The sequence below is a fragment of the Carettochelys insculpta genome, chromosome 7 (genome assembly GCF_033958435.1).
Source record: "Carettochelys insculpta isolate YL-2023 chromosome 7, ASM3395843v1, whole genome shotgun sequence".
In the NCBI taxonomy this organism is placed as follows: Eukaryota; Metazoa; Chordata; order Testudines; family Carettochelyidae; genus Carettochelys; species Carettochelys insculpta.
Window position 1 is genome coordinate 41,307,430 of NC_134143.1, and position 25,377 is coordinate 41,332,806.

Sequence of the window (25,377 nt, forward strand, 5' to 3'; positions counted from 1 at the left end):
TGGGCTGTGGTGGGCCAAATAATCTGGCAGATCAGATGTTGCCCCTGTGCAGCCAGTGGCCAATCTCTGTTCTGATCTCTGCTCCTAGAAATCTGTCGTCTTATTCTCTATTACCTGATGCTTTGCCAAGGCAATTGAAATGACTATGGATCTTTTGTAAACTTAGAATTTTCAACATTAATTACTCTTTAATGTTTCGTGAAAGGATGCCTATTAAAGTAAGGATCCATTTAGTTAAACTGAGCTTCATTATCTTGTATAGTGTAAGGAGGACCCATGAATTAACTGTATGTTGTACGTTGTTTTTTCCTGTACATGCACCCAACACACAATTTAAACGTCCTTGTAATAAACATATTGTTAAAAGAAGCAGAAAGAAGCTCAAAGCAGGAATGGTTTTTAAGAGTAGATGCTTGTTTCTGTCTATCTTATTAATAACCACTGTGTGTTTGAACTGTTTATTCTTTAAAACAATATTCTAAGGCTCTAATTTCAAAGCAACATCCTTCACAGAGTGTTATCTTTCTTGCATAGAAGGTCTCTTGTTGCCTTTAAATGTGTTTTTACATACTGTGTTTTTGAGGTGCTACAAATGATGACATGGTGATAGTGCTTCAGTGCCTGGATGTAATGCTTACTAAACGTAGGAAACAGGTTTCCCAGCAACGAGCCCTTGCTTTCATAAAGCGACTTTCCACACTTGCCCTCCATGTCCTTCCAAATTCCAGCATTGGAATCTTGGCAACCAGCAGAATATTGATGCAAGTAAGTTCTTAGTCACTTGCTGGAATCATAAATTTCGTATCTGATTATCTCCTGTCTGTTAGCAATGTCTCCCACAGAATTTGGCTGCATAATTTGCTAGTCCATTGTTATGTATTTAATAATCTGAAGTATTTAAACAGGAAAGCAGGGTGTCCTTAAGTGCTGCTTAATGGGTTTTTTTTTTTTGTGGCCATACCTCTGCTCCAATATCACCTCTCTTCCCTCACCCCTCCCGGTGGGGCCCCCTGCTGCAGGGCTGGAGACCTCTGCTGTGGGGCTAGGTGGCAGATCTGCCCGCTGGCCTGGGATCAGCTTGAGGCCAGGGCAGGAGCCTCAGCCACAAGAACTGGGGGTGGTTGGGGAAGTAGGTAGTGTGCTGGCTCCTGTTTTTTTTTAAAAAAAAAAAAAAAAAAAAAGCACTGCTTCTTAATGCTGAATGTTTGGTTACACTCCTGAATTTGCATTACCATGTTATATGCATTAAACTTTTGTATCTGAGATAATCTCTTTTCCTCTGTGATGGCATGACAGACATTCCCCAAAACAGATCTCCTGCTAGACAATGAGGCTCAAGGTAGCGGACTTTATCTCCCAGAACTTGATGAACCAGAGTGTTGCAATGCTCAGAACACAGCTCTGTGGGAATTACATGTGCTACGGGTGAGTTACTGGTTGGGTAGTTCTGAGGAGCTGGCTTTATAAACACATGAAATGCTGAATTATGCAGACTTTAGACGAGTGACACAGCTTTGTCTAACTTCTGCTAACACAGTACTTTCAGCTTGTTGCTACAGCATTCTCAGGCAGGTTGTTGTGATGATGGCTGACGAAGTCTTGTGTGCTGTGTACGCTTTTTCTTTCTGTTCGTTCTGTGTAAGGGGATCTCATGCTTTGTGGCTAGCATCATGGCTCCTTGTAACCTTCCATTCTTCCCTATCATCTCTTTGTTTGGTACCCAGTTTCAGGGACTCTCTGCAACTCCCCCATCCTGTCCCTCATGACAGGAGTTCTGTGCACCCCCATCTCTTCCTGCGCCACAGGCCAGGGCTTCTGTATGTGCCCCTCCCCATGTACCTTGGCAGAAGCTCTGTGCCTGCCCTTATTCACTATGTATTCACCATTGCATGGTCCCTTCATTCCTTCCCATTCCGTTATCTCAAATTATTCCATTCTGTTCCCATTCCAGGTCCCCTTTTTCCAGTGCTGCTCTCCCTCCTGGGCCTTGCTTCCTGGCCAGTCCACCCAATCTTAGTCCGCCTGGTCCTTCCTCACCATCAGTTCCCACCTCTCATTCTTGCTGGGTCTCCAGTCCCCCTACGTCATTTCACTCTTTGTCTGTCCTTCCCATCCCTCTCAGAATTCTCCCTGACAGAGTTTGTCTTTCCCTTAGACTTGAAGCTCCTAGCACAGCTAACTAATCTGCTGCCTTTGATATTTGTAGGCAGCAGAGCAATTTCTCTGCCTGCAGCTCTTGAAAAGCTACTGCTTTTCTGTCTTCAAATTTGCATCATGAGGTTTGTGCCCACCTAAGTTTCTTCTAGTTACGCAGCTAGGTGGCCATGCAGGTGCAAACAAGCCCTGTGCAGAGGCTTAGGGCACGCACACAGAGTGACATCTCCAGCATGGAGCAGACATGATTGCTTTGTCCTGGGGCGGGCCTTTGGCTCCCCTCTCCCCACCCCCTTCTGACACTATAGCTCCTGGCTGGCGCTAGGGGAAGGGACCACCTGCTCTGCCCTTGGCTGTAGCTGCTCCACACTGGGGCTAGAGGATGGGATGACTCTCTCCTGGCCCTGGCACCGGCACCCAACCGAGAGCAGCTGCTGGGTGACAGGTGCCCCTTTCGTGACCCTACCCATTGTAGCCTGGACCTACTCTGCTGGAGCTGCGAGAGCTGACTCTCACTTGGCCCCAGGCTTCTCCGGTGAGAGTGCGCTGGAGGGTAGCCCTCCCTGGGGCAGCTTGCACACCGAACCCCAGCTCCATCCCAGAACCTGAACCCCCAGCCAGAGCCTTTGCACCGCAACCCTCTGTCCCAGCCCTCAGCCCCTTACCCCAGTCTACCCCAGAGCTTACACTCCTAGCCAGAGTCTTTGCACCCCAACTCTCTGATCTAGCTCTGAGCCCCCCAGAGCCTGCAACCTTAGCTGGACCCCCCCATTCTCTTGCACACCAACCCCATGCCCAAGCCCCCTCCCACACTCAGAACACCTTGACCCAGCCTCCAACTGCATTTATCTGTATCAATAAGAAGGAGAAGTGTAACACATCATCTCCATATTGGTGCCCATAACACAATTCATTCCCCTCAGGGAAAAATTAGAGAACATTGGTGCGCACCAGTACCAAGAATATGTTATTTTTTAAATGGATTGAGGTGTAGCATTGCAGTTACTGTGTTACAGACAGGGAAGTGATTTGGAGTTGCATGTTAAACTTTGCTGTACTCCACCAGCTCAAAAAATTAAAAATGCAAAGTGGCTTTAAAGTACTGTACTGAGATTAACTACCCATCTGAAGTCTGGACAAAAATGGCAATAATGGAAATCTTAACATTAGCATCTTTGATAAATTGTTTCAGTGGAGGTGGTAGCCTGATGGAACCCTTGTGGCCATTACATATAGCTTGCTCATTCCAGAAAATACATACAAAGTCCATCTCTGCAATTATGTAATGGAAATTGTTTGTCTAGAATACTGGCTAGAATAATATACTGGAAGAGAGAGAGTTAACTATAGTGAAAAGCACTTACAAATACTTGGACTGCATCCAAACATCTGAGTGGCTTTTTGAGTTGGTCTTAGCATTTGTAACCCTTAGGACACTGGCTAATCTTTAGCTTCACTGTGAAACACAAAAGAAGTTTGCTGAAAATTGTCTATGAAGTGTATAAATACATAACTGTTGTTCATATTATAAGTACATGCCATCCTTTTCCTCACCAATCCCCTTCTTGCTTTCAGAGACACTATCATCCAACAGTGCAGAAATTTGCAGATCACCTAATTGCTGGCGCTCCATCTGAAGGTTCAGAAGCTCTCAAATCTGATTTGAACCGAAGGTGTGCTATATGATGATTATGGTTTGAAAAATAGTTCACTGGCAAAGTAGACTTATTTGTTCAGTATTGAGTGTCCTCGGTGAGTAATTTTCCATAAGCTGCAAGAACGTTACTTTTGAACTATGGTGGTCCTTTGTAAGTACCATAGCTAGCTGTTTGCTCTAAGGCAGCCATTTTCAGACTGTGGGTTGGGACCCCAAAGTGGGTCTTGACTCCATTAACTTGTTAATGGGATCAACCAGGCTGACATTAGACTTCGTGGGGCTGAAGTCAACGTCTGAAGCAGGAGCAGGCAAAATATGATCATAGCCCTAAGACTCTGCACCCCAAAACCCCCTCCTGCACCCCAACCCTCTGCCCCAGGTCTCAACTTTCTCCTTCACCTGCCTTCTGCTTCCCAGACCTCATACACCCTCCTGTCCCACAACCTGCTACCTGAGAGGTCTTCTGCATGCAACATCCACTAATATCATGGACGAGTGTGGCCCTTGATTACTGTCCAAATTCTTGGAGTAGCTCCCATCAAAAATTATTGCCTGCCATGGTCTAAGGTCTTCAGCCCTTAGTGGCAAGGCTCAGGTTTCAGCATCTACCCAGGAGAGGCCTTCAGGTTACACACCTTTCTCCTGAGGGTGGGATCCTCAGACAGGCTTTGGTCCTTCCTCATGTGGTTATGCATAATAATTTTTGCAGTCAGAAGGGGATTGCGGGGCAATGAAGTTTTGAGAAACCTTGCAGTAAGGGCTTATTTCCTGGCCTTGCAGAGGATAAAAGACATGCAAATCTAGCATATTCCGACCTTGTAGGAATAAAGCATTTTGTGTTGCTCAGTAACAGTCCATGGATTTTCACAAAGAGCGGTGTTGCTGGGCTGTGACAGTCCAATGAAGACCATTTGCAGTACAGGGCTCTGGAGTATGTACTGATGGAAACTAATGAGAGGGCAGACAACTGTTTGGAACTTTGTCAGGCACATATAGCAATCTGCCCTGTGAGCTGGACTCGTAATTTCCTCATTTCCATCTTTGTTCATGCCTCAGCTATGTAATTTATCTCAGTAAAATAATTTAAGCCACTTTACTTGCTTTTTCTCATTCATATCACCATTTTCCGATTGATGTTCTATAGGCCTGGGTATTCTTCCCTTGCAGGACTGACACAGCGATTTGAGAATCAGGTCACTTTGAATTCATAGAGAACTGAAGTGAGACTCATTTCATAGACATGTATTTTATACTGTTCTTTTGATTGTGTAAACTGATCTTGTGTTACAGGTCCAGCATAGAACTTTTTCAGACATATGATATAAAAGGAATGACTTTTAACCCTCCTGTTGCATCAGTTACACCTAGAAAAAAGGTACGCTGTCTTTTAATGTCCTTTCTTAAACTTACATTTTCACACACAGGTACCGGAGCTCCTGACTCACTGTTCAGCATCAAGGGTGTTAGTGCACTTGTTTTGACACTATGCCCATAATTTCCCAACTCAGTCCTTTTTACTTGTGTGGGATACTGTCAACTGAAAGAAGAAAAATTGTATGAATAGTTCCATACCCTATAGTACAAGCGTGCATAGTAACATGAATGTAGTTTTGTTTTTCTGATCTGTTATGCTCTTTTGTGGCTCAGTGTAAGTTTGTTCCTATTGTCTGTACTGTGTATAAAAGCCCTTTCTTGTCTGGAGTGAGCAGCATGGCTGAGTTCCCAGAGTCCTGATTCAGCATGGGAGGGGGAGAAGAGAGAGTTGCTCGTATTAGTGCCGCCATGTAAATATGAGAGCAAGGTGGAGCTTTTATTGGAGAAAGAACGTTAACATGTCAGAGGTCTTCACTATGAACCATGCTCCAAGTGACAGCTCCCATTACATGTCACCTGCATGCCCTCCACTTCCTAAAGTCCCACTTCTGAAAACGTGGTAATCTATGAATTGCAATAGTCATCTATTGCCAGTGAAGTCCTCTGACAGCGTGGAGTTTCCTTATTAAACGAGTAACTGGCTCCTCTGATTATGACTTTTAAATTTGCTTACCTCCCTGCTCATCACATGAGCTACATGTCTGGCAGAGTGGCACTGGCAGATGGAAATAGAACTGTCTAGTGCTTGAGTCAGAATGCCAAGCATGTAAAATCTTTTAACATAATTAACTAAAAAATCAGTAAGTCTACAGCTCTTTACATCTAAGAGACAGATAAGATTTTAAGCAACAAAAAGACTTGGGTCTCTAACAAACTGATGGTAAATCAGTTTTAGTAGATCCCAATTCACTTGCTTCTCCTCTGGAGTCAGCCAGCTATAGGACTTTGGAATGTACCTTAGTGGGACAGAGCACTTTGGTCCAAGGCCCTTTGACAGAAATCATGCATGGAAATTAGGCTCCTTAGAAGTGAGAGGTCTGTTCTCTTTGAGAGGTAATCAGTGTGTGGGTGTTTCACACTGTTTTTTTTAAAGTAAAAATTATTAAAAATAAGAAATAAAAATAGTTTGTGTGATATCTGAAGGCTAGTGTGGCAAGCTCCCCATAGCATAGTTACAAAGGAAGAACTCCTTATTTCTAGAAAGCAAATCCTTTCTTTGACCTCCTCCACTGGTCAAACTGACAGGCTCTTGCTGCTACATCTGTAGGGATCAGTTAACATCTTCTGTCCTCACCTTCAGGGGATGGTTTAGGGAAGAGAAGTAGTAACATTAGTGTATCAAAGTAATAGTGATAATGAAAACCCTTATGTTGATCTTATTGAGATAGTTGTAAAAATTATGTAAAATAACATTTTGATACTTTCCAGGATAAATTTTTACAAGGGGAGTCATATCTGAATGAGGATTTAAAGGAATTGATTCAGACGCATCTCAATGAGGCTGCTGTTCACAGACCCTTGGATTTTGCTAAACACTTAAAGGAATCATCCCTAACATAAGTATTGCAACGCAGTGTAACTGACTTCTTAATTTGGGGGTGAGGAGTGGGAAGAGCAGAAACAAATTGTTATCCGTTATCTTTACAGGAATTCAGCTGAAGTCCTGTTACGGAAAAATTAAAAAAAAGTATGATTGATTGCTGATGCATACAAAGTAACAGGAGTTACCAGAACACATTGGTTAACTCAGCAAGCTTCATTTTTACAGAACTATACTGAACTGTAACAGAAGTAACTTCTGGAAGTATAAAAGTTTGAAGGCAGGTAATTTTAAAATGGCTTGAGACGTGTATTAGTTCAATTTTTTTATTTACATAAATATATATTTTGCAAGAGGTTGATTGGATTATGTTTGTTTACAGCTCAATGCATATTTCAGTAAGTATTCACATATGATTGACTTCCTTAATGCTTATTTTTAGGACAGCTGGGGACTTGCCATCCAAAGAGCGATAACTTGAACTGTTTCTCTTGTCTAACTAGCCCTATCCATTAATCTGTCTTCTAAATGATTTTCTTGTAGTGAAGTCCTCTTGGCACTTACGGGTCCATGGGAGGTATTTCAGATTTGGCTTATGGTATGTTGAATGTCACTAAATGAGACATTCTTCAGTATCTTCAGCGAACCAGCACTGTTAAAGAAATTCAGGGCAAAGATGCACTTTTTTTTGTCCTGTGAATCCTCCTCCCTGACCTTTGGCTGGTTAGCTTAGAACAAGTTGGTGTTGTAATGCCATTTTTGATGTTGGCTTTGCAGATAGATCGCATAAGAAGTGAGAATTCTCATATTCCTTTTACATAGAGTTTTGGGCATATGCTATGTAACAGAGGCTGCAGATGTGCACAGGACTCTCAGCCACTACAGTAGTACAAAGAATGGGACACAACTGTGGTAGGCACTGTACAACCAAAGATGGAACCTGCCCACAGCGGTTCTCTCACATGGCCGGTAACATTTCAAAGATGTGTCCCTTACTGTGGAAGAGATGAGAATTTAGGTGCTACCATTGTATAAATGACAAGCTATATATAATTACTGTGAAATCTGGTTTAATACTGCCGTGCTATCAATATTCAAGCAAAATAGAATATTCATAAAAAGATGAAAAAATGCACCACAGTTTCACTTTTGAAGTAGGTACCGGTGAGTCCATATAAATTAGTGTATTTTAAAACCTATGTTTTCACTACTGGAAATGGACTTAGTGAATGCTTGTGGCTTTTTACAAACACTATTCCACATATTCTGTGTGTCTGGGTAATTTATATGATTCCTCATTGCCATAGCTTTTGAGTACTTCTGTTCTTAAATATCTGTGGGGTATAAGTGGCTTAAGTTTTGAAAACTTTAGAAAGTGTACCCATTGTCAACAATTTGGCAGTTCAGAAAAGAACTACTTAAAAGTCCACTTCTCAAACCCTTTATTATTCCAACATATACAAATATGTTTACTTTTCAAGTCAGCAGAAAGAAAGTAGTCCAGGTGGAAAATCAGTTTTAAAATACACAATTTTAAATTATGAAAAATTTATAAAAACTGGCACATACTGATTGACAAAACATTCTGACAAACTTTAAACCAGCAGAATGGACAATTGCACAACTAATAACAGTTTGAAATATCCTATATTTGTCAGCAACATTTACAGCTACTGTATTTTTGCTTCTTACCCCATCAAATGTGTAACAGTTATGAAATGTTTAGCACAAACAGAAAATTCATCTAATGGGCCAGCAACAACCAAGTGCTTAATCATTGTTTGCTGAAGCAAAATGGCATCCTGAGAGCTAGAGCAGAATCAATAGCATTCAGAAGCCATAGCCTCAACTTGTCAGTGGGCTTTTACTTTAAAATTCTTTTATGAGCCCAAACTGAATTTTTGAAGCGAATGGGTTCTTAATGTTGACATACTTCTCTGTTAAAAGCTTATTCTTCATAACTTGAAAGGGGGCTCTTGAGGCTAATTGTTTTCGAGTAGATGGTTATAAAGACATTTGACCTAAAAACAAATGTATGTTTTTTAAATGTGACATAGTGCTTTTGTATTTTTTATCTGCTTAAAACAACAGCGTAGACAGCAATCTAATTCCTCAAAACTGTGTAGTGTTACAGCACAGCCACAACCTGTTGCTTCCAACATCAATCCCGTACAAGCATGGATATGAGCATTCATTTTACATAAAAACAAATAGACATAGGCTTAAAAACAGTTGTATAGACTAAAATGTTTTTTTCACAAAACAGGTAATAGGAAGTAAGTAGACTGCGCATGGTGAGTCGTCCTATTATTGGTGATTTCAGAAAAGTTTATATTGAGTTGTGGTAAATTATTTCCTATTAATAGTTTTCTTTTCAAACCCAGATCCACAGATCTATGTGATGTCCCTTAGTCTGAACTGCAGACGCAGGCAGAACCTCAGCTGCCCCCATCTATCAAATCCATTAATAGGTATCTGTGGACCTGTGTTTTTGAAGAAAGGAAGCCTGTGGGTCACCAGGACAAATTTTCCTATTAAACAAAAAGCTTGATGTCAAATCCCTTTATGGTATTTTAAGTAAGTTACCAAAGTTTCAACTGTTCAACAAGGAGTAAATAGCACTATATAATTACATTTTGGGTGATTTTCAGGCTAATAGAAAGGTTATCTACATCTGTAACCAAAATCACATTATTGCAATTATACTGGTGCAGAAATGCAGCATATAATGTGATGTTGATTAATCATCAAGCTCCCTGTTTTTAAAGCTTTTATAAATTGATTTACATTAATGAAAAACCCTACCTTAATCAGTCTTGGAAAATTTTTTTAACTGAACATGCAGAATGCTAGGTTTTCTCATTACCGCTCTGCTGTTACAGCATTACAGGTAGGTTTTATGTTATGGTGTATAAGTACTCATGACAACTGGGCGAAGCTATCAAAGGAAGAATGTCCTTATGGCTAATCTATATTCTGTACTTACACAATGAGCATATGCTAGTCACAAATAGCACAGGGTTGTTTCTTTTTAAATGGTTGCCATACTTTACCATGTTGTAAAGTAAGATGTTGAGGGTGACCTTATCTGAATTTTCTTTCAAGTCTAGCAGCAATAAGAAATAAAAATATTAGTGGCATTCACACACAAGAGCTCTCCCTTTTATGGATCTGTGGATTCACATTATCTTACGCTGGTGTCCAAACTTGGCAGGAACCATCCACTTACTTTTCAGTGTTACTGCAATAAGGACGACTCAGTTTATTAAAGGTAGATAGTAATATGTGGATTTAACAATCAATGCAGGGAAAAGTGCTACGCTGTGGCTGTTTCACACAGTCTATGTGTACAAATTTAGTTATATTACTTTCTAAAGACACTCCCAACTTATTCAAAGAATACACAGTAGTTAAACATAATCAAAACAAATGCTGCTTAAAGAAGGGTAATGTGCATATAAAATACCTTTTAATTTTACATTAATATCAGTTCATTATGTGCCATGGCATTTTCTGTACCTCTAGCTATTGTTCAGTGAGACTGGTTACTTTAGAATTAGATAGGAACACCATAGGAAATTTCACACAGTGATTTTACTCACCATAAAACAGGAGACTTTAAGCAGTCCTGAATATTTTATCCTAAAATTAAGTAATTTAGAAGCCTAAGTCCCATTTGCAAAAGAAGAGGATTTTTGTAAAAGCCCACAAAGCTTAGGTTCACTATGTTCTGTAAGGTAGGCTGTTACATGCCTACTCACTTTTCAAACTCATTTGTACTCTTCTCCAATGTAAAACTCATGTTTAGATAAATGGCATGACACTTTGAAAATATTGCTCGTCTCAGAATTCACAACAGGAACAGGCTTAACTGGTATGGTTACTGTTTTTAAAGTGGTATAAAGACAGTTGAATTTCAAAATAAGTAAGTTCATGGGTTCTTTATTTTTTGACTGGTCAGTGAATGACTACTTGGTGTGACTCAGGAAGTTCAGGCTGATTCCAACATTTGAATGTGTAGTTTAATTTTTTCCTGAATAGGACACTTCCTACTCACAGAAAGGTAACAGATGCTTTTACTTGAAGATAGCATAATGTCTGTACACTTAGAAATCCATTCAATGTTTTGCTTTCATATTTTACGTTTATTTCTTGGAGACAGCAACTACAGTGCTTTGAGTAGAGTGTAATTTTGTGAAAATCTGTATCTGTACTCTCTGCCTTAGAGCAACTTTTTATGCTAGATGGCATTTCAGGAGATGTACACTCTCCAGCACAGACACTACCCTGCATATTAGCTAATCAGACTGCTTGAACAGTCTTCATGGAGCCTTTCTTCTCTGACTGTCCTTTTAACATAGTTAATGGGGATTTGCCATTTCTTGATTTATTCATCTGCAATCCTGCATCAGAAGTGTGGTCAAAGGTTGAGGTTAATGACAAAGGTTCTTATGTATGGACAGCAAAGAATGGCTGACCTCAGTAATTGTTTCATTTGTACCCTTACTTTGTATAAGTCTGTTTGAACTATTTTTTAAACAATTAACGTGTTTTGACTTAGAGTGAAGAAAATTATGATCTTTCAAGAAGTGTTATAGCTATATAATTTTAAACAAAGTCAAGGTTTCTGTTGGAAAATAAATTGAGTAACCTGGATTCTTTACACACTGTGCGTATCAAAGGAAAATAACTCATTTATAAAAATATTTAGAGTAGATGATTTTATTTTCAATTCTTAAATTTCTTAACATTTCAGTGGTTGTTGAAGTAATTGAAATTGTTTGGTCCGTTTCACATGTTTCTTTTCAAACAAATTCCTAGAGTTGCCCCTAAAAAATCTGTAGTTTTTAAAAAGTAATCTATGATAAATATATTATGCAGAGGCGCACATACCTTGGAACATAAAAATAAATAATTTTTACTTGAAACACAAGCCTCAAAAACTAGAGTTTAAATGAAAATAGTCAGAATATCAATTAGTTTGGTGTATTGAGCTATTTGTACCTGGATTATTTTGTGGAAGTAGATAAACCATAAATAACTATTTTGAGTATATCACCAAAATTAAATCTGTGATTCCAAGAAAGTTAGTTTATGTAAATCTTTTTTGCAATCACTAATTAAAGGTGCATTAGTTTCATATAATACACAGAACGGTCTCGTTCTGTTCCCTTAATTTAGTTAAAATATTTTTTGTTTACAAAGTACTATTTAGGAAGTCTGCATAATCTTCCTGTCCAGATTTTATAGCTGTGAAGATATTTGGGAATCTCTAATATTTTTCAAATGATGGCAAACATCTTTTCAGAAACTAACATACCACTTTGCTTTTTGGTGACGGATATGGTAATGCTGAGTCTAGACCCAGGCCAAGATGGTGCTGAATAGTTTAGGCCTCATCAGTTTCTTCATGGACAATGCAGAAAGATATCTTAAGTCAGGAATCTGAGGTGTTCATTCCAGTTATCAAGTATATTCAAGGCTGTGTGACACTCTCTCCTTGTCAGCTCTGGCTTTGTCCTTTGCCTGTTTTAGGACGTTTTAAGTCACCTAAAATGAGGGCGAGATCATGATAACATTTAAGTTCAAATAAATGATTGCCTACATACCATAAAATGCAGTTAAGGAATTCTGTAAACAAAATATTATTGGCCACTTTATTACATGACTTCTAATGAAGTGACGGTAGGTGTAAATACTTTTGAGTTAGTGCAAGCCCAGTGCTAATGGTAATCTGGTACTATCATATGGTACATTGTCACCTTGAATTCTGCACTTAATATTTAGGATACAGGTTCAGAAAAGAACAAAATTCTTAGAAACACTTGTGGAGTTTTAAAAACAGTTTGGAAAAGAGAGGGAGTATATATGGCAGTACTGTTTAATTAAAAGGGCATATGTGGAAGGACCTGTTAACGCACTGCAGAATTTATTACAGTACTCCCCTGCACTACAGGGGTGGGGTGGGGCAGCTTCTTTCCCTGGGGGAATGCACATTCTGCAGCTGGGGAAGCAGCAGGAGCTTTTTTTGAAAGGTAAGTTGAAGGAGTAGTTGGGGAGGGGTGAACTGGGGCTGCAAAAGTGGGATTCTGAGTAGCTCTTAACTCATGTTAATGCAAGCTAAGCGCAACTTGAAATTGCACATTTTGAGGGATTACTGTATGGTGTTGTGGACTCTAGGCCTATGGCATAATAGGCAAAGCAAAAATCCTTTGTTGTCCTAGCTGTTTGTATTCAGCTGTTACAGGAGGACTCCGGAGGGCTGCCAATGAATAGGAATGTGTATATGTTTGTCCCAATACACGGTAATAACTCAAAACCATGGTGTTTTTATCAACTATTCTGACTGCTATTGTACTTCACTGTTGTTTATCAAGCACAGTTCTGGGGGAAAAAGAGGGCACAGCTAATTTAGAAACAAAGAGCACACATCCTACCTGCATAGAACATACTGCTGTAATTCTGGTTATTATTCCAAATTCTCATGGTGTCCTGCAGATTTTTCATCTTTAGTCTGGCTATTTTCTGGTGAGCTCTGCAAAGGGGATGATGTAAAGCCCCGATATTGTTTACTTGACTTGGTTAACTTCTTAAGCTCACTGGCAAATGAAATGCCCTTTCTTTTATCATCTCGTGCTGCCTGTTTAAAAAAGAACACACACAGCAGAAAACAGCCAGATTAGAAGAATGGGCCTGCTCATTGATACTTCAGGTTTTGAAATATGGATTCGATGTCATGAGAGAGCAGGTTGTATTTTTCAGAGCTTCCTCATAAGTGGTTCACAAAAGCAGAGTCCTGACAGGCTTATAACTAAAATTACAGAACTACACTACTACTAAAGATGGCCTTCAGCCTTAGCATGCTAAGCTGACTTAGATACTCATGATTGATACAGTGTAGATAAACTATTCAGGGTATAACTGTGATCCCAACATACTTCCTATAGTACAGTGCAGAAGCAGCAATATCCACTTTTGGGGGGAAATGGGTAGAAGTGTTATGTGTCAATTAGGCATTTAGTATGCAATTTTTCCCTAGTATTTCAAAAGCATGAAGAGCTCCAGGCACAGCAGCATTTCCACTGTCTGGGAGTAAAATGAAGGCATTCACAAGAGATCTGAACACCTATTATTCGAAATTGTACTTAGCCTGTGGTAATACAGTAGGAGGATAGACTGCAGCACTACAGGAATATTAGACCCAAGACAGATAGGTTAACATTTCTAGATGATCTAGTAGGATCTGTACATGGTAGAAGAGAGCCAGCCCTGTCTACTGATGGGTCTTTAGCACCACCCTTTGCTTTGCTTTTATTTTTGTAAAAAGTTATTTATTACAAACATTTAGAAGAGGTGAAGATTGGTACAAAATTAACTTCATAGTTTCTACATAATACTTAAGGATAGGAGAGCAGGAAATAAAATCAATATGGGGAGCAGTGCTGGGCAATCTAGGCCACATTAGTAGCCTGCCATCTCAGTGGGCTGCACAAGACTGTCTCCTGGAATAGGGTCATTTTGTTAACTGCAGTTGCAGGGTATTCCAATTGATTGCAAGAGCTGTGTGCATGCTCTGCAGCTACTCAAAGGACTCATACCATTAAATCAGTATGCATCTGATTTTATGTGCTGTTCCTTTATATATGTGTCACTTAAATACCAGTAGGGGAAAAACCAAACAACGATGCCAACAAGCACCAGCAGATTCTGCCAACCCTCTGCATGGACAACTAAACAAAATGGCTTACAGGTTACACAGAACCCCAGGGAGCTGCAGGTAGATCACAGATTGCCCACCACTGGTATAAATAAAAGTAACAGTACTTCTGACCAGGCTTGCCATGCTAAAAGACGACAAAACAATTCAATAACCAGCAACCCCAATTGCCTTTATAGTCCAATGAACCATTGCGATGTATTCTAAAGGTTGCCCCACAAATCCACTTATTCAAGCTATGAAGAAGAGACTATGAATTCTAGAGGTGAAGGACACTCCATTCTCTTTCTCTCCTTATTTGTTAGCTTTGTTAATCTATATGGACCTTCAGGGTGTCTTGCTGGACTGGACAGGGAATCACATTTGTCTAAAGGTAGAGACTTATTTAACCAACTCCACTGGACAGGTTTGGTTTAAGCACTTTAGTCATATATTCAGAATGCTTAATATCCACAGTAGTTACACATCATATAAGAATATTAATAAATTGTTAGTTTTCCAAGTGACATGTCAAAAGTATATTTTGTGCAAAATTATTAGTGTGTACAGGGGTTCTGACAATACCTGCCACTGTAAAACCTAAACACTGCATGTTTTTGTTCAACTGAACAATTCCCAGGTTATGCAAAAGCTAGTTAATCAGTTTTTAAAACCCCGCCATCCAAAGTTTGGACTGTCCAATACATGAAAAAAATCCAGTATATTTGGTAAATGACTTTTAGTCTAAGGGTAAATGTGATGCTTTCAAAAGTAACAATGGAAGTTTACCATCCAAGCACATGTATGTTGCTGCCAAACTTCAAATCACTCTTCAGACCCTAAACCAGGAGAGATGGGAGCTTGGTAGTGAATCAACTGACTATTTTAAAATGAATTTTATTTTATTCTGTTTTTTCTGAAAATGAATATGTTGATTAATATTGTATGTATTAACGCCATCTGAGGAAATGGAGAAACAGGTTCCCTCCCAAATAGGAAGAAAAGCAGCTGTTTACCTGTTTCCTGTGTAAATTATATGTGGACTAAAAAGAATGGAAGGTTCATTTACATACAGGGCGACAGGAAGCTCATGAGAAGGGCAGAATAACATGAGTCATCCTGTCTCAAAATAAAGTCACTGAGCTTTGGAAGATGTAAACAAAGAGCCATTTTTTGCATCCATCACTTGACAGACAGAAGGGAATAGAGTTCTAGCAAGCTGAGAAAGATAGGTCTTTCTGCTAAACTGCAGCGGAAGTCTCTGGATATTGAATACAGGTGAGAACCTGCTTAGATAAAGATCTTTTCAATCCAGGAAGATAAAGAAAGCTGGTCCCTTGTGCTTCTCAGTAAGGTCAGGACTTGAGGGAAAGTCAGTCATGGCTGAGAAGAAAGAAGATTGGTGAGAGGAACCCTCTTGCATAAAGACTAGCCTCCTAGATTGTTCTAGATGGGCATTTTATTTGCTTGCAATTATTTCTACTTTTATTCTTGTTTCTTGGCATCACCTAACTCCTCTCTTATTGATAAATTTGTTTTTACTGTAAACAAACTGTGTGATGTGTATTTACTTAATAAACCATGGGTTTTTTTGTCTTCAGGGACCACCCAACTCTGTTTGTCCTCTGAACTATTCAGGAGTGGACTGGACATTGTAGAGCACATAGTTATGGGGAAATTCAGGAGTGGCTGTGTTGAGGTCTCCCCACTAGTAGACAGGCTGCTGGAGTCAGAACTACTGAACCAAGGCTAACACACAGACTTTAAGGGTGTTAACTGCTGGCTTGCAAACTGGTGGAGAGTGTCCCAGGCTGGGAGCTATAGCAGCAATGTACTGTAAGCCACCCAAGGTTGGGGGTACTCAGATATCTCAACACTTTAGACCCTAAATATCCTTGTTCAGCTGCCAACTCATCTAGTTGTTGCTTGAATTTCCACAGGTGGGTATGCACATAGCTAGTCTGAGACTCCTGCTAGGCTTAGTCAGCTATCTCTTTTCCCCTCTTCCAACCCCAGCTTATTGACTACAATAGAAGTTTGAGGCCACCACACAGCATGCCTTGTTAGAGCACACACCAGGATGTGGGGTAAGGTGCTTGAACACAAGGTCTTCTAGCTCCAAGATGAGTGCCTTAACCTCTGGTGTATTCTAGCATTGATCTCTTGATAAGGCTGTACTAATTTGGACATTCATTGAACCTGAGAAAATGAAGTGAGTTGGGCTGTCTGCAAGGAGAAGTTGGTTCCAGTCCTTGCACCAATGAATATTTTATCCAAATATCCCAGAATATCCTACATATAGCTCAATAGAGCACTCACATCAGAGTCAAAATGGGGATTTGAATGGTCTCTATTAGGGTTTGGTCCCTGACTTGTTTGAGAAAAGGCTAACCTTGTTTAGGAGAATTGAGGAGGCCTTCCCTACAGCCCAGAATTAGGCACCAGAGCCCTTTTGAGGGGCAGGGATTAGGCCTCAGTTGGAGTACTGTGCCCAGTTCTGGGCACCACATTTCACAAAAGATGTGGAGAAATTGGAGGTGGTCTAGAGAACATGACCTATGAGGAAAGAGTGAAAGGATTGGGCTTGTTTAATTTAGAAACTAGAAGACAGAGGGGACATGATGATTAGTTTTCAAGTACCTAAAAGAGGGTTACAAGGAGGAGGGAGAAAAAAAATTGTTCTCCTTGGCATCTGAGGATAGGACAAGGCGCAATGGGCTTACAACCACAGCAAAGGAGTTTTAGGTTGGACATTAACCAAACCTGACAAGTGGTAAGTTTTCCCAAAACACTGGAATAAATTGTCTATGGAGGTTGTGGAATCTCCATCACTGGACATTTAAAAGCAGGTTAGACATTTATCAGGGATGGTCTAGAGTCAGTGTTTCATCCTGCCATGAGGGCCAGGGACTGGACTTGATGACCTCCTCCAGTTCTAGTGTTCTGTGGTAAAAGGGGTTTCAGTCACTTACCTGAACCTGTTCTTTAAGTTTAAGGATGAACTTCCCTGCTCCCTTCCACTTGCTCTGAGCCTGAAACACACACTCATGATCAGAGAGAATCCTCTGTGATGGTTTAGATGCTGAAGACTTTTTGTTTGCTGTCTCTTTTGTCACCTCCTCCAAGAGGACATAGTCATTTGGGTTGGGATTGCTCAGAATGCTGTAGGAATACTTGGCTTTGCAAAGAGTCTGTTTAAAAATAAAAAAATTAAAGACATAAAACCCTACTGTCTTTACTGAGTAGATGCTCAGTCCAAACTAGCAGAAGCAAAAAAGCTTCTTTGCTGAGTATCTTACCCATTAACTGAGAAGAAAACTCAAGTTAATATTGTTTGCTATACACCCAAATCTAGTAAATGAACAGTGAACTTACTGAGTGGAAATAGAAAACTGAAAGGCCTTCTACCTGTTGTATGACATCCTGTGCTGTGCTAAAGCGTGGAGCTTTGATGACAGTACGAGGCTGCTCTGGGGAAACATCATGAACATGAACAAAGAAACTATCGTCTTCAGAAATAACATTAGCATCTTCTTTCTCTTCTTGCAAAAAGTTTCTCTCGTTCAAATGCTGCAGAAAAATGTAACAAAAAATGCATAGTTGAGAAAACACCTAAAGGCTGGATTGTTTAAAGGTTCTTGTAAAACATAATGGGAAATTTAACGCACTTCCATTGCCTAGAACAGACTGCCACCTTTGGATGTCTGCCAAATTGTAAAGGTGTTTTGATCATGAGTAGTGCCCCAGGAAGACTAAAACAAAACCTTCACGCTAGTTGTCAGTTAAAATTTAAGATGGATTTTGACCTGTATTTTCAGAACTGATGGCTCATGCTAGTTTCTCACACAAAATTCACAATAGCGCTGTTAATTGAATAAACATGTAATTAATTGTTCCCTTCAAACTAAGGTACAGTTGGTAACATTTTTGCTTTCTGGACGCTGAAGTAAATGCCCCAGAATAAGACTGGGTGGGAGTCTAGGATAAAAGACAATAAAATATTATTAAACCACACTGCAACCAAAGTACAGAAACAGTATGGGCTGAAAATATTTCTTTAAAACTTCATCAAATAAACTTTGCATTGACAGAACTTTTCATTCTCAAGCACCCACGAGCTTTTCCACTTAAATTCTTCATAAATTGTGTGTATGTATCTAAATATGGATATCTGCAGTTTTATACACACACACACAGTTCAAAATAAAAGAAGTGCCACTGAATGATGAACTTAACAACAGGAGCTTCAAGTGTCAGTACTCCTGAAAAAAAGAAGTCCTGTGCAAGTCTGACACCCTCAGTTTAGGACTGAAGGAAGACTGGGAATTGGAAGGCAGCTACAAAAGCAGTTTGTCCTATCTTGGTGCTCACACCTCCACATCAGCTGCTGGAAGTAGGCCACATCATAGAATCCTACGGTTGAAAGGGACCTCAGGAGGTTATCTAGTCCAGTCCCCTGCTTCAAGCAGGATCAACCCCCACTAAGTCATCCCAGTCAGGACCTTGGCAAGCCAGGACGTAAAAACCTTGAGGGATGGAGAATCCACCGCCCCTCTAGGCAATGCATCACCACCCTCCTGGTGAAGTAGTTTTTCCTAATACCCAACCTACACCTCTCCATCCTCCCCGACTGAACTGACCTCACTAACTCTGGCCCTCTTCTTGATTAGTACTCCCTTCTTTTCATGTGCCCGTTATATTTATACCTGCCTCTGGAATTTCCACAAAGTGGGTCTTTGCCCACGAAAGCTTATGTTCCCATATATCTGTTAGTCTATAAGGTGCCACAGCACTTTTTGTTGTTCTCACTGATGTAGACTAACATGGCTATCCCTGTGATACTAGTACTCTTGAAAACCAGGTAATTTCATTAGATGACTTTCTACTGCCTTTTCTCCATGCATGCATATTCCTGTATGAGGACACCTTATGGATGTTCTGTCAGCAACTACAACAGACTTTTCTTCCCTGTAGAACTTCACTTCTTTCTTCACTTTGTCATGGACAACTTCACCATCTCCATTGCTGAGGTCCTTTATTAATTTAAAAAAGCAAAAGCCTTTCTGCCTCCACAGTATATTCTTGCTAATATTTGCAATTTAGCGTTCCAACACCTATGACCCTCATCTGTCTTACTCCTTTAATTCCTTATATTTGACATCCCTCCATATCAAATCACTGCTAAAATGTAAGCTTCCTGTGGGCAGAGAGCATATTGTATTGTGCCCAGTACAATAATAGTTTAATTCTGATTTATACAAATACTAAATAATGATAACAAGCAGTCCTGTAGCACCTTAAAGACTAACACATTTTTTATTCGGTAATGAGATATTCTGGGTAAGACCCACTTCCTCCAATTTGGAGTAAACAATTAGATTCCAGGATTTATACAGTGGAGGTGACGGGAGACAAAAAAGAAAATGGGGATTACTGTCACTAGTAGGACTAATAGAAGAAGCAAATTAAGTGGGATGTATTCCACTCCTGCAAATATCAAAGGTGGGGAAATTGCACTTGTAATGCGTAAGATAATTTGGAGCCCTGTTAAAGCCATTGATGACATCATCATATGGACCCATGGTAAGAAGACCCTTGAACAATACCAGAGGGATTTCAACCTCACCATCAATTTCAGTCAATCATTCCACACAAGAGATCCATTTCCAGGACACTACAATACAAATCAATGAAGGGCACATAAATAATACTCTATTAATACACTGTTCTTACTTACATTCCTCCAGCTTCCACCCAAGACACATCGCACATTCCACTGTCTACAGCCAAGCCGTAAGATACATCTGTATCTGCTCTAATCCCAGATAAAAGATCTTTATCAAGTATTAGTAAAACTTAATTACCCACTGGGGAAATTAACATTGACAGAGCAAGATGAGTACCCAGAAGTTGATACTTCACAAGAGGCTTGACATGGAAAATAACAGACCACCACCCATAGTCAGCTTAAATGCCTCCAGTGCATCATTGACAACCTACAACCTATACTGGAATATGCTCTCTCACTCTCTCAGGCCCATCCCCTCCTACAGACAAGCCACCCAACGTCAAGAAAATACCAGCTGCCACACACAATATTACAGGCTACGTCTAGATTGTAGGCTTCTGTAAGAAGCCCGGCAGTCTCCCAACTGAAGTCTGACCCTTTGGGAGCCTTCTGCTGACATCCCAGTCATCCTTGTTCCACGAGGAAGAAGGGATGTGTTGGCACAGAGAGTTTTTCCAACATTTGGCCCCATGCAGACAGACCAAATGTTGGGAAAGCCTTTCACAACAGAACTGTTGGCAGGAGATGCACAATTTGCTATCTTTTGTCGACAAATCTTTTCAATCTAAACATTGCCACGGAAACACTAACCTAGGAATATATCCCTGCAACAAACGCTGTTGCTAGCTCTGTCCACGTATCTATACTAGTGACACCATCACTGGACCTAACTGTATCAGGCACACCACCAGACAATCATACATCTGCACGTCCACGAATGTGATATGTGCCATCAATGCTCCTCTGCCATTTACATTGTTCAAACTGCACAGTCTCTGGGTCAAAGGGGTGACAAAGTCAGTCTTATTCATGGGCTCCAGGCCTCTATTTAGTTCACTGGTCCCACGTTAAGGGCCCAGTTGCCCTCTCTGGGGTGAGGGGTGGTCTGGGGGATAACCCAGCCCCCGCCCACTCATTCCTGGTTTTGGACCAGGGGCCCTATGCAGCTGCTACTGAGAAGGGCTGACTCCCTTAGCACAGGACCTCTTCTCCCTGGGCCACTTCCCCCAGACGATTCCCCTGATACCTTCTCCAGGCTGCAGCAAGTCCTTTTTCTTGATCTGCTCCAGCTGGGCAACCAGTTTCTCCCCAGCCTTTGGTTGAGCCCAGGGTTGCTAGGGCTGAAAAGTCCACACAGTCACTGCTGAAGCTCCTCACCCCCCTCTGCTGTGCCTGATATTCTCCCCTGCTCCTCTCAAGCTCTCTCTCTTCCACTACTCTGATCTTCTCACTTCTCCACTAATCTCTGCCCTTCTCTCCCCTTGCTCTGCCACTTAAAGGTAGGTTTAAGTGGGACCACCTGGACCTAATTGATTTAGTGCAGCCTCCTCCCCAGCTGCTCCCACTCTGACTGACTGCTAGCTGAAAAACACCCTGTTTTTCTTCTTGTGTTTTCTCCCCTGGCCTCACCCTGCCACAAAGGATGAATGGACATAAATCTGACATCAGGAATTGGAATACACCTAAACCTATAGGGGAACACTTTAACCTCCCTGGGCATTCAATAATGAATTTAAAAGTAGCCATTCTTCTACAAAAGGATTTACCACAAGATTATAGAGGGAGACATCTGAACTGGAATTCATTTGCAAATTTGACCTTTGATATTTGCAGGAATGGTGTACATCCCACTTAATTTGCTTCTTCTACTAGTCCAATTAGTGACAGGTAACCCTCCTCGGTTTTTTTTCCTCCTTCCTTCTCCCTCCTCCCCCCCTGCCCCCCCCCCCCCGCCTATATAAACTCTGGATTCTAATTGTCTACTCCAAATCTGAGGAAGTGAGTCTTACCCATGAAAGCTAATACATAAATTTGTTAGTATTTAAGGTACTCCAGGACTGCTTGTTATTTGTGAAGCTACAGACTAACACAGCTACACTTCTGAGGTTTTTAATGAAATAATGATGATAATGTATTGCATTTCAGAGATTAATAGGGTGGTGTGAAAGTAGATCTGTCTTTGAACTGATACTAAATTATAGGTGCATCCAAATTAACAGTGCTCAGCAGCCCTCTGTTAATGCTATGCGTGTCAAGATTACCACCTTCCAGTTAGCAAGCCCAACGTCATGCTCTTATTTTCCCTTGTGATCATTATTTTTAGCTATGTATGTAAATGACAGTTTTTCTAGAAAAGACTTACTTCCTCTTGTGTTTTAAAGATTATCCTTCCAACATAGCCTTCTTCTGGGAACCAGCTGTTTAAAAGCTGTACCAGCCCTTCCTCAGGACCAATTACTCTCTGGAATGGTGGTTTCCTGTACTCAGTCTTGTCTTTAGATATAAAACATTTTTCTTCCAACAAAAAAAAATGTGGAGCACATGATTCAGTGCTTTTTGTGGTAGCCAAAATCTAAGACAGAACCACAACACATATACAACTATTAGTATGTGAGACTTGAACAATGCATGTTTAGTAGCTATGAACGAATGCATATACAAACACTTCTATGATCAAATTATTTAATTTTGGGGGTGCAGACAAGTATTTCTGATGTGCTACTCACAACTAACATACAGTTCTCTATAGACTATTCAAACTGTTCAATAATTGAATTTATGCCTGTCCAGACAAAGTATTCATAATCCCAGGACAGTGCAGTATATTCCCACTGCTGAAACTAATGGCTGTTGAGTTAATCAGTTTTAGATTTTATTTCTCATGAACTATTTAAAAACAGTCATGTAGCACTTTAAAGTGCTACATGACTGCTATTTTATTTTGATAGAATACAGACTAACACAGCTATCTGTCCATCACTAAACTCTAAATTTTATTTATAGGTTATTCAGAGACTTACAGAGAAAAGTTTGCCATTATTACAGCACAACCCACTGTTCAAAAAGCTCTCTCATCATAGAATACTAGGACTGGAAGGGATCTCAAGAGGCCATCGAGTTCAGCCCCCCGCCCCAATGGCAGGACCAAGTACTGTCTAAACCATCCCTGATAGACATTTATCTAACCTGTTCTTAAATATCTCCAACTATAGAGATTCCACAACCTCCCTTGGCAATGTATTCCACTGTTTGACCACCCTGACAGTTAGGAACCTTTTCCTAAGGTCCAACCTAAACCTCCCTTGCTGCAGTTTAAGTCCATTGCCTCTTGTTCTATCCTCAGAGGCCAAAAAGAACAAGTTTTCTCCCTCCTCCTTATGACACCCTTTTAGATACCTGAAAACCACTATCATGTCTCCCCTCAATCTTCTCTTTTCCAAACTAAACAAGCCCAATTCTTTCAGCCCTTCTTCATAGGTCACATTCTCTAGACCTTTAATCATTCTTGTCGCTCTTTTCTGGACCCTCTCTAATTTCTCCACATCTTTCTTGAACTGTGGTGCCCAGAACCGGACACAATACTCCAGATGAGGCCTAACCAGCACAGAGTAGAGCGGAAGAATGACTTCTCGTGTCTTGTTCACAACACACCTGTTAATGCATCCCAGAATCATGTTTGCTTTTTTTGCAACAGCATCACACTGTTGACTCATATTTAGCTTGTGGTCCACTATAACCTCTAGATCCCTTTCTGCTGTAGTCATTCCTAGACAGTCTCTCCCCATTCTATGTGTGTGAAACTGATTGTTCCTTCCCAAGTGAAGCACTTTACATTTGTCCTTATTAACTATTATTAAAATCTTTGTTTGCCCAAACATTAAAATAGTGGTAGGTAATATGGTGTGCAACCAGATCAGCACCACCAAAGAAAAATCTTTGTCATTATCAGGCTTTAACTGTTCAGCCTGTTGCTCAGAAGTGATTCATAGTATACAAGTATTTTCTCAAACTGGCCCAATCACAGTTAATAGCCAACAAAACTCCAAGACACAAAATGCTGTGTGGAAAGGATCTGAAGGGTAGATTTGACATTCTCCTCACATTCTTTCTGGCTAAACTAGAAATACCTCAAGAACTGTCTGTTTCGTGTTGCATTTGGCCTTTCTGCTCCTGGCTGGATCCTGGAAGTATGGTAGAAAACTTATCTTCAACCAAAACTTTTCAAATCTTAGCTCAGTCTGAATTTTGCACAAAGCTTCAGATTTTCCCATATTTTAGCTGATTCCTTATTATAATCATCAAAGAGTTGCAGAAAAATTGATTTTATGTTGACAACAGCATTCAGTTGATATATAAATTGCACAGGTAGGCTGTGGCCACACTTGGCCAAAACTTTCAAATGGCCATGCAAATGGCCATTTCAAAGATTACTAATGAAGCGCTGAATTGAATATTCAGCACCTCATTAGCATCAGGATGCTTCTAGCCGCGGCACTTTGAAAGCACTGCTTTCGAAAGCGTGCGGCTCGGCACAGCTACACGGGGGTCCTTTTTGAAAGGACCCCACACATTTCAAAAACCCCTTATTCCCCTCAGCTGAGAATTTCAAAGTTTTGGCCAAGTGTGGCCCCAGCCATATTGTGGCAGTTTGAGGACACTGCACTCTTCGCCCATATGCTGGGATTCTGCAATGTCCTAACACTGCAAAGTTATGCGTCACCCTTGCTTCATTTTAATATTGTGACATCCTTTCACACACAAGATTATTACATCTTTGTAGAAGAAACAGTTACCTGTCTTATGGTAATTATGGTTTTAATCTGTTTTATTTGAGCTGGGAGTACCAGAACAGCATTCAAGGTGTGATCATAACATGGATTTATATCGTGACATTATATTTTCTTGTCTTATTACCTATCCCTTTCCTGATGAATCCTAACATCCTGACTGCCATTGCAGAGTGAACAGGTGTTTTCAGAGAATTATCCATACTGACCCTAACATCTCATTATTGAGTGGTAATAGTTAATTTAAGATTGTATGTCAAAAGGTGTATTTACATTTGAGCTACATGGTATTCTTGGGGGGGGGGTTGTATTCCTAAAAAAGAGTCCCTTGGTAAATTAGAGGTTTCAGGGCTGTTCCAGTATAAGTTGGAGAATCCACTACAGCTGCTCTACCCATTCTCAGGACTCGTCTACGGTGAGCTTCTAAACCAGATTTAGGCAGCTTTGCGCCACAACAGTCCAGAGGTACAAGGATTTTGGCCTTTTAAATAATTCACAAATTGTATGCTAAGATCAGGTCAAGGTGATTTGGAAACTCTTATATTAAATTTCTAAAATTCTGGTTATTTAATATTTTTGTTAGTAATATATTAATTTTCA

General features: G+C 40.4%; 2 protein-coding genes across 3 annotated transcripts in view; one reads left to right on the top strand and one right to left on the bottom strand.

Moving 5' to 3' along the window:
• Positions 1 to 11,388, top strand: part of NOC3L (NOC3 like DNA replication regulator) — a 52,153-nt gene extending 40,765 nt beyond the window's left edge. The window contains exons 17-22 of the mRNA XM_075000377.1: positions 584 to 765; positions 1,297 to 1,425; positions 3,730 to 3,827; positions 5,102 to 5,186; positions 6,614 to 6,745; positions 6,833 to 11,388. Of these exons, the coding sequence (XP_074856478.1) occupies positions 584 to 765; positions 1,297 to 1,425; positions 3,730 to 3,827; positions 5,102 to 5,186; positions 6,614 to 6,745 (626 nt within the window). The 3' untranslated portion in view covers positions 6,833 to 11,388. The remainder of the gene's footprint in view (positions 1 to 583; positions 766 to 1,296; positions 1,426 to 3,729; positions 3,828 to 5,101; positions 5,187 to 6,613; positions 6,746 to 6,832) is intronic.
• A 145-nt stretch (positions 11,389 to 11,533) lies between these two features.
• PLCE1 (phospholipase C epsilon 1) overlaps positions 11,534 to 25,377 on the bottom strand; it is a 313,002-nt gene continuing 299,158 nt past the window's right edge. For both annotated transcript variants that reach the window (XM_075000375.1, XM_075000376.1), the window contains exons 31-35: positions 22,353 to 22,562; positions 17,830 to 17,991; positions 17,394 to 17,612; positions 13,163 to 13,365; positions 11,534 to 12,275 (exon numbers count right to left, since the gene is read on the bottom strand). In XM_075000375.1, the coding sequence (XP_074856476.1) occupies positions 13,195 to 13,365; positions 17,394 to 17,612; positions 17,830 to 17,991; positions 22,353 to 22,562 (762 nt within the window). In that variant the 3' untranslated portion in view covers positions 11,534 to 12,275; positions 13,163 to 13,194. The remainder of the gene's footprint in view (positions 12,276 to 13,162; positions 13,366 to 17,393; positions 17,613 to 17,829; positions 17,992 to 22,352; positions 22,563 to 25,377) is intronic.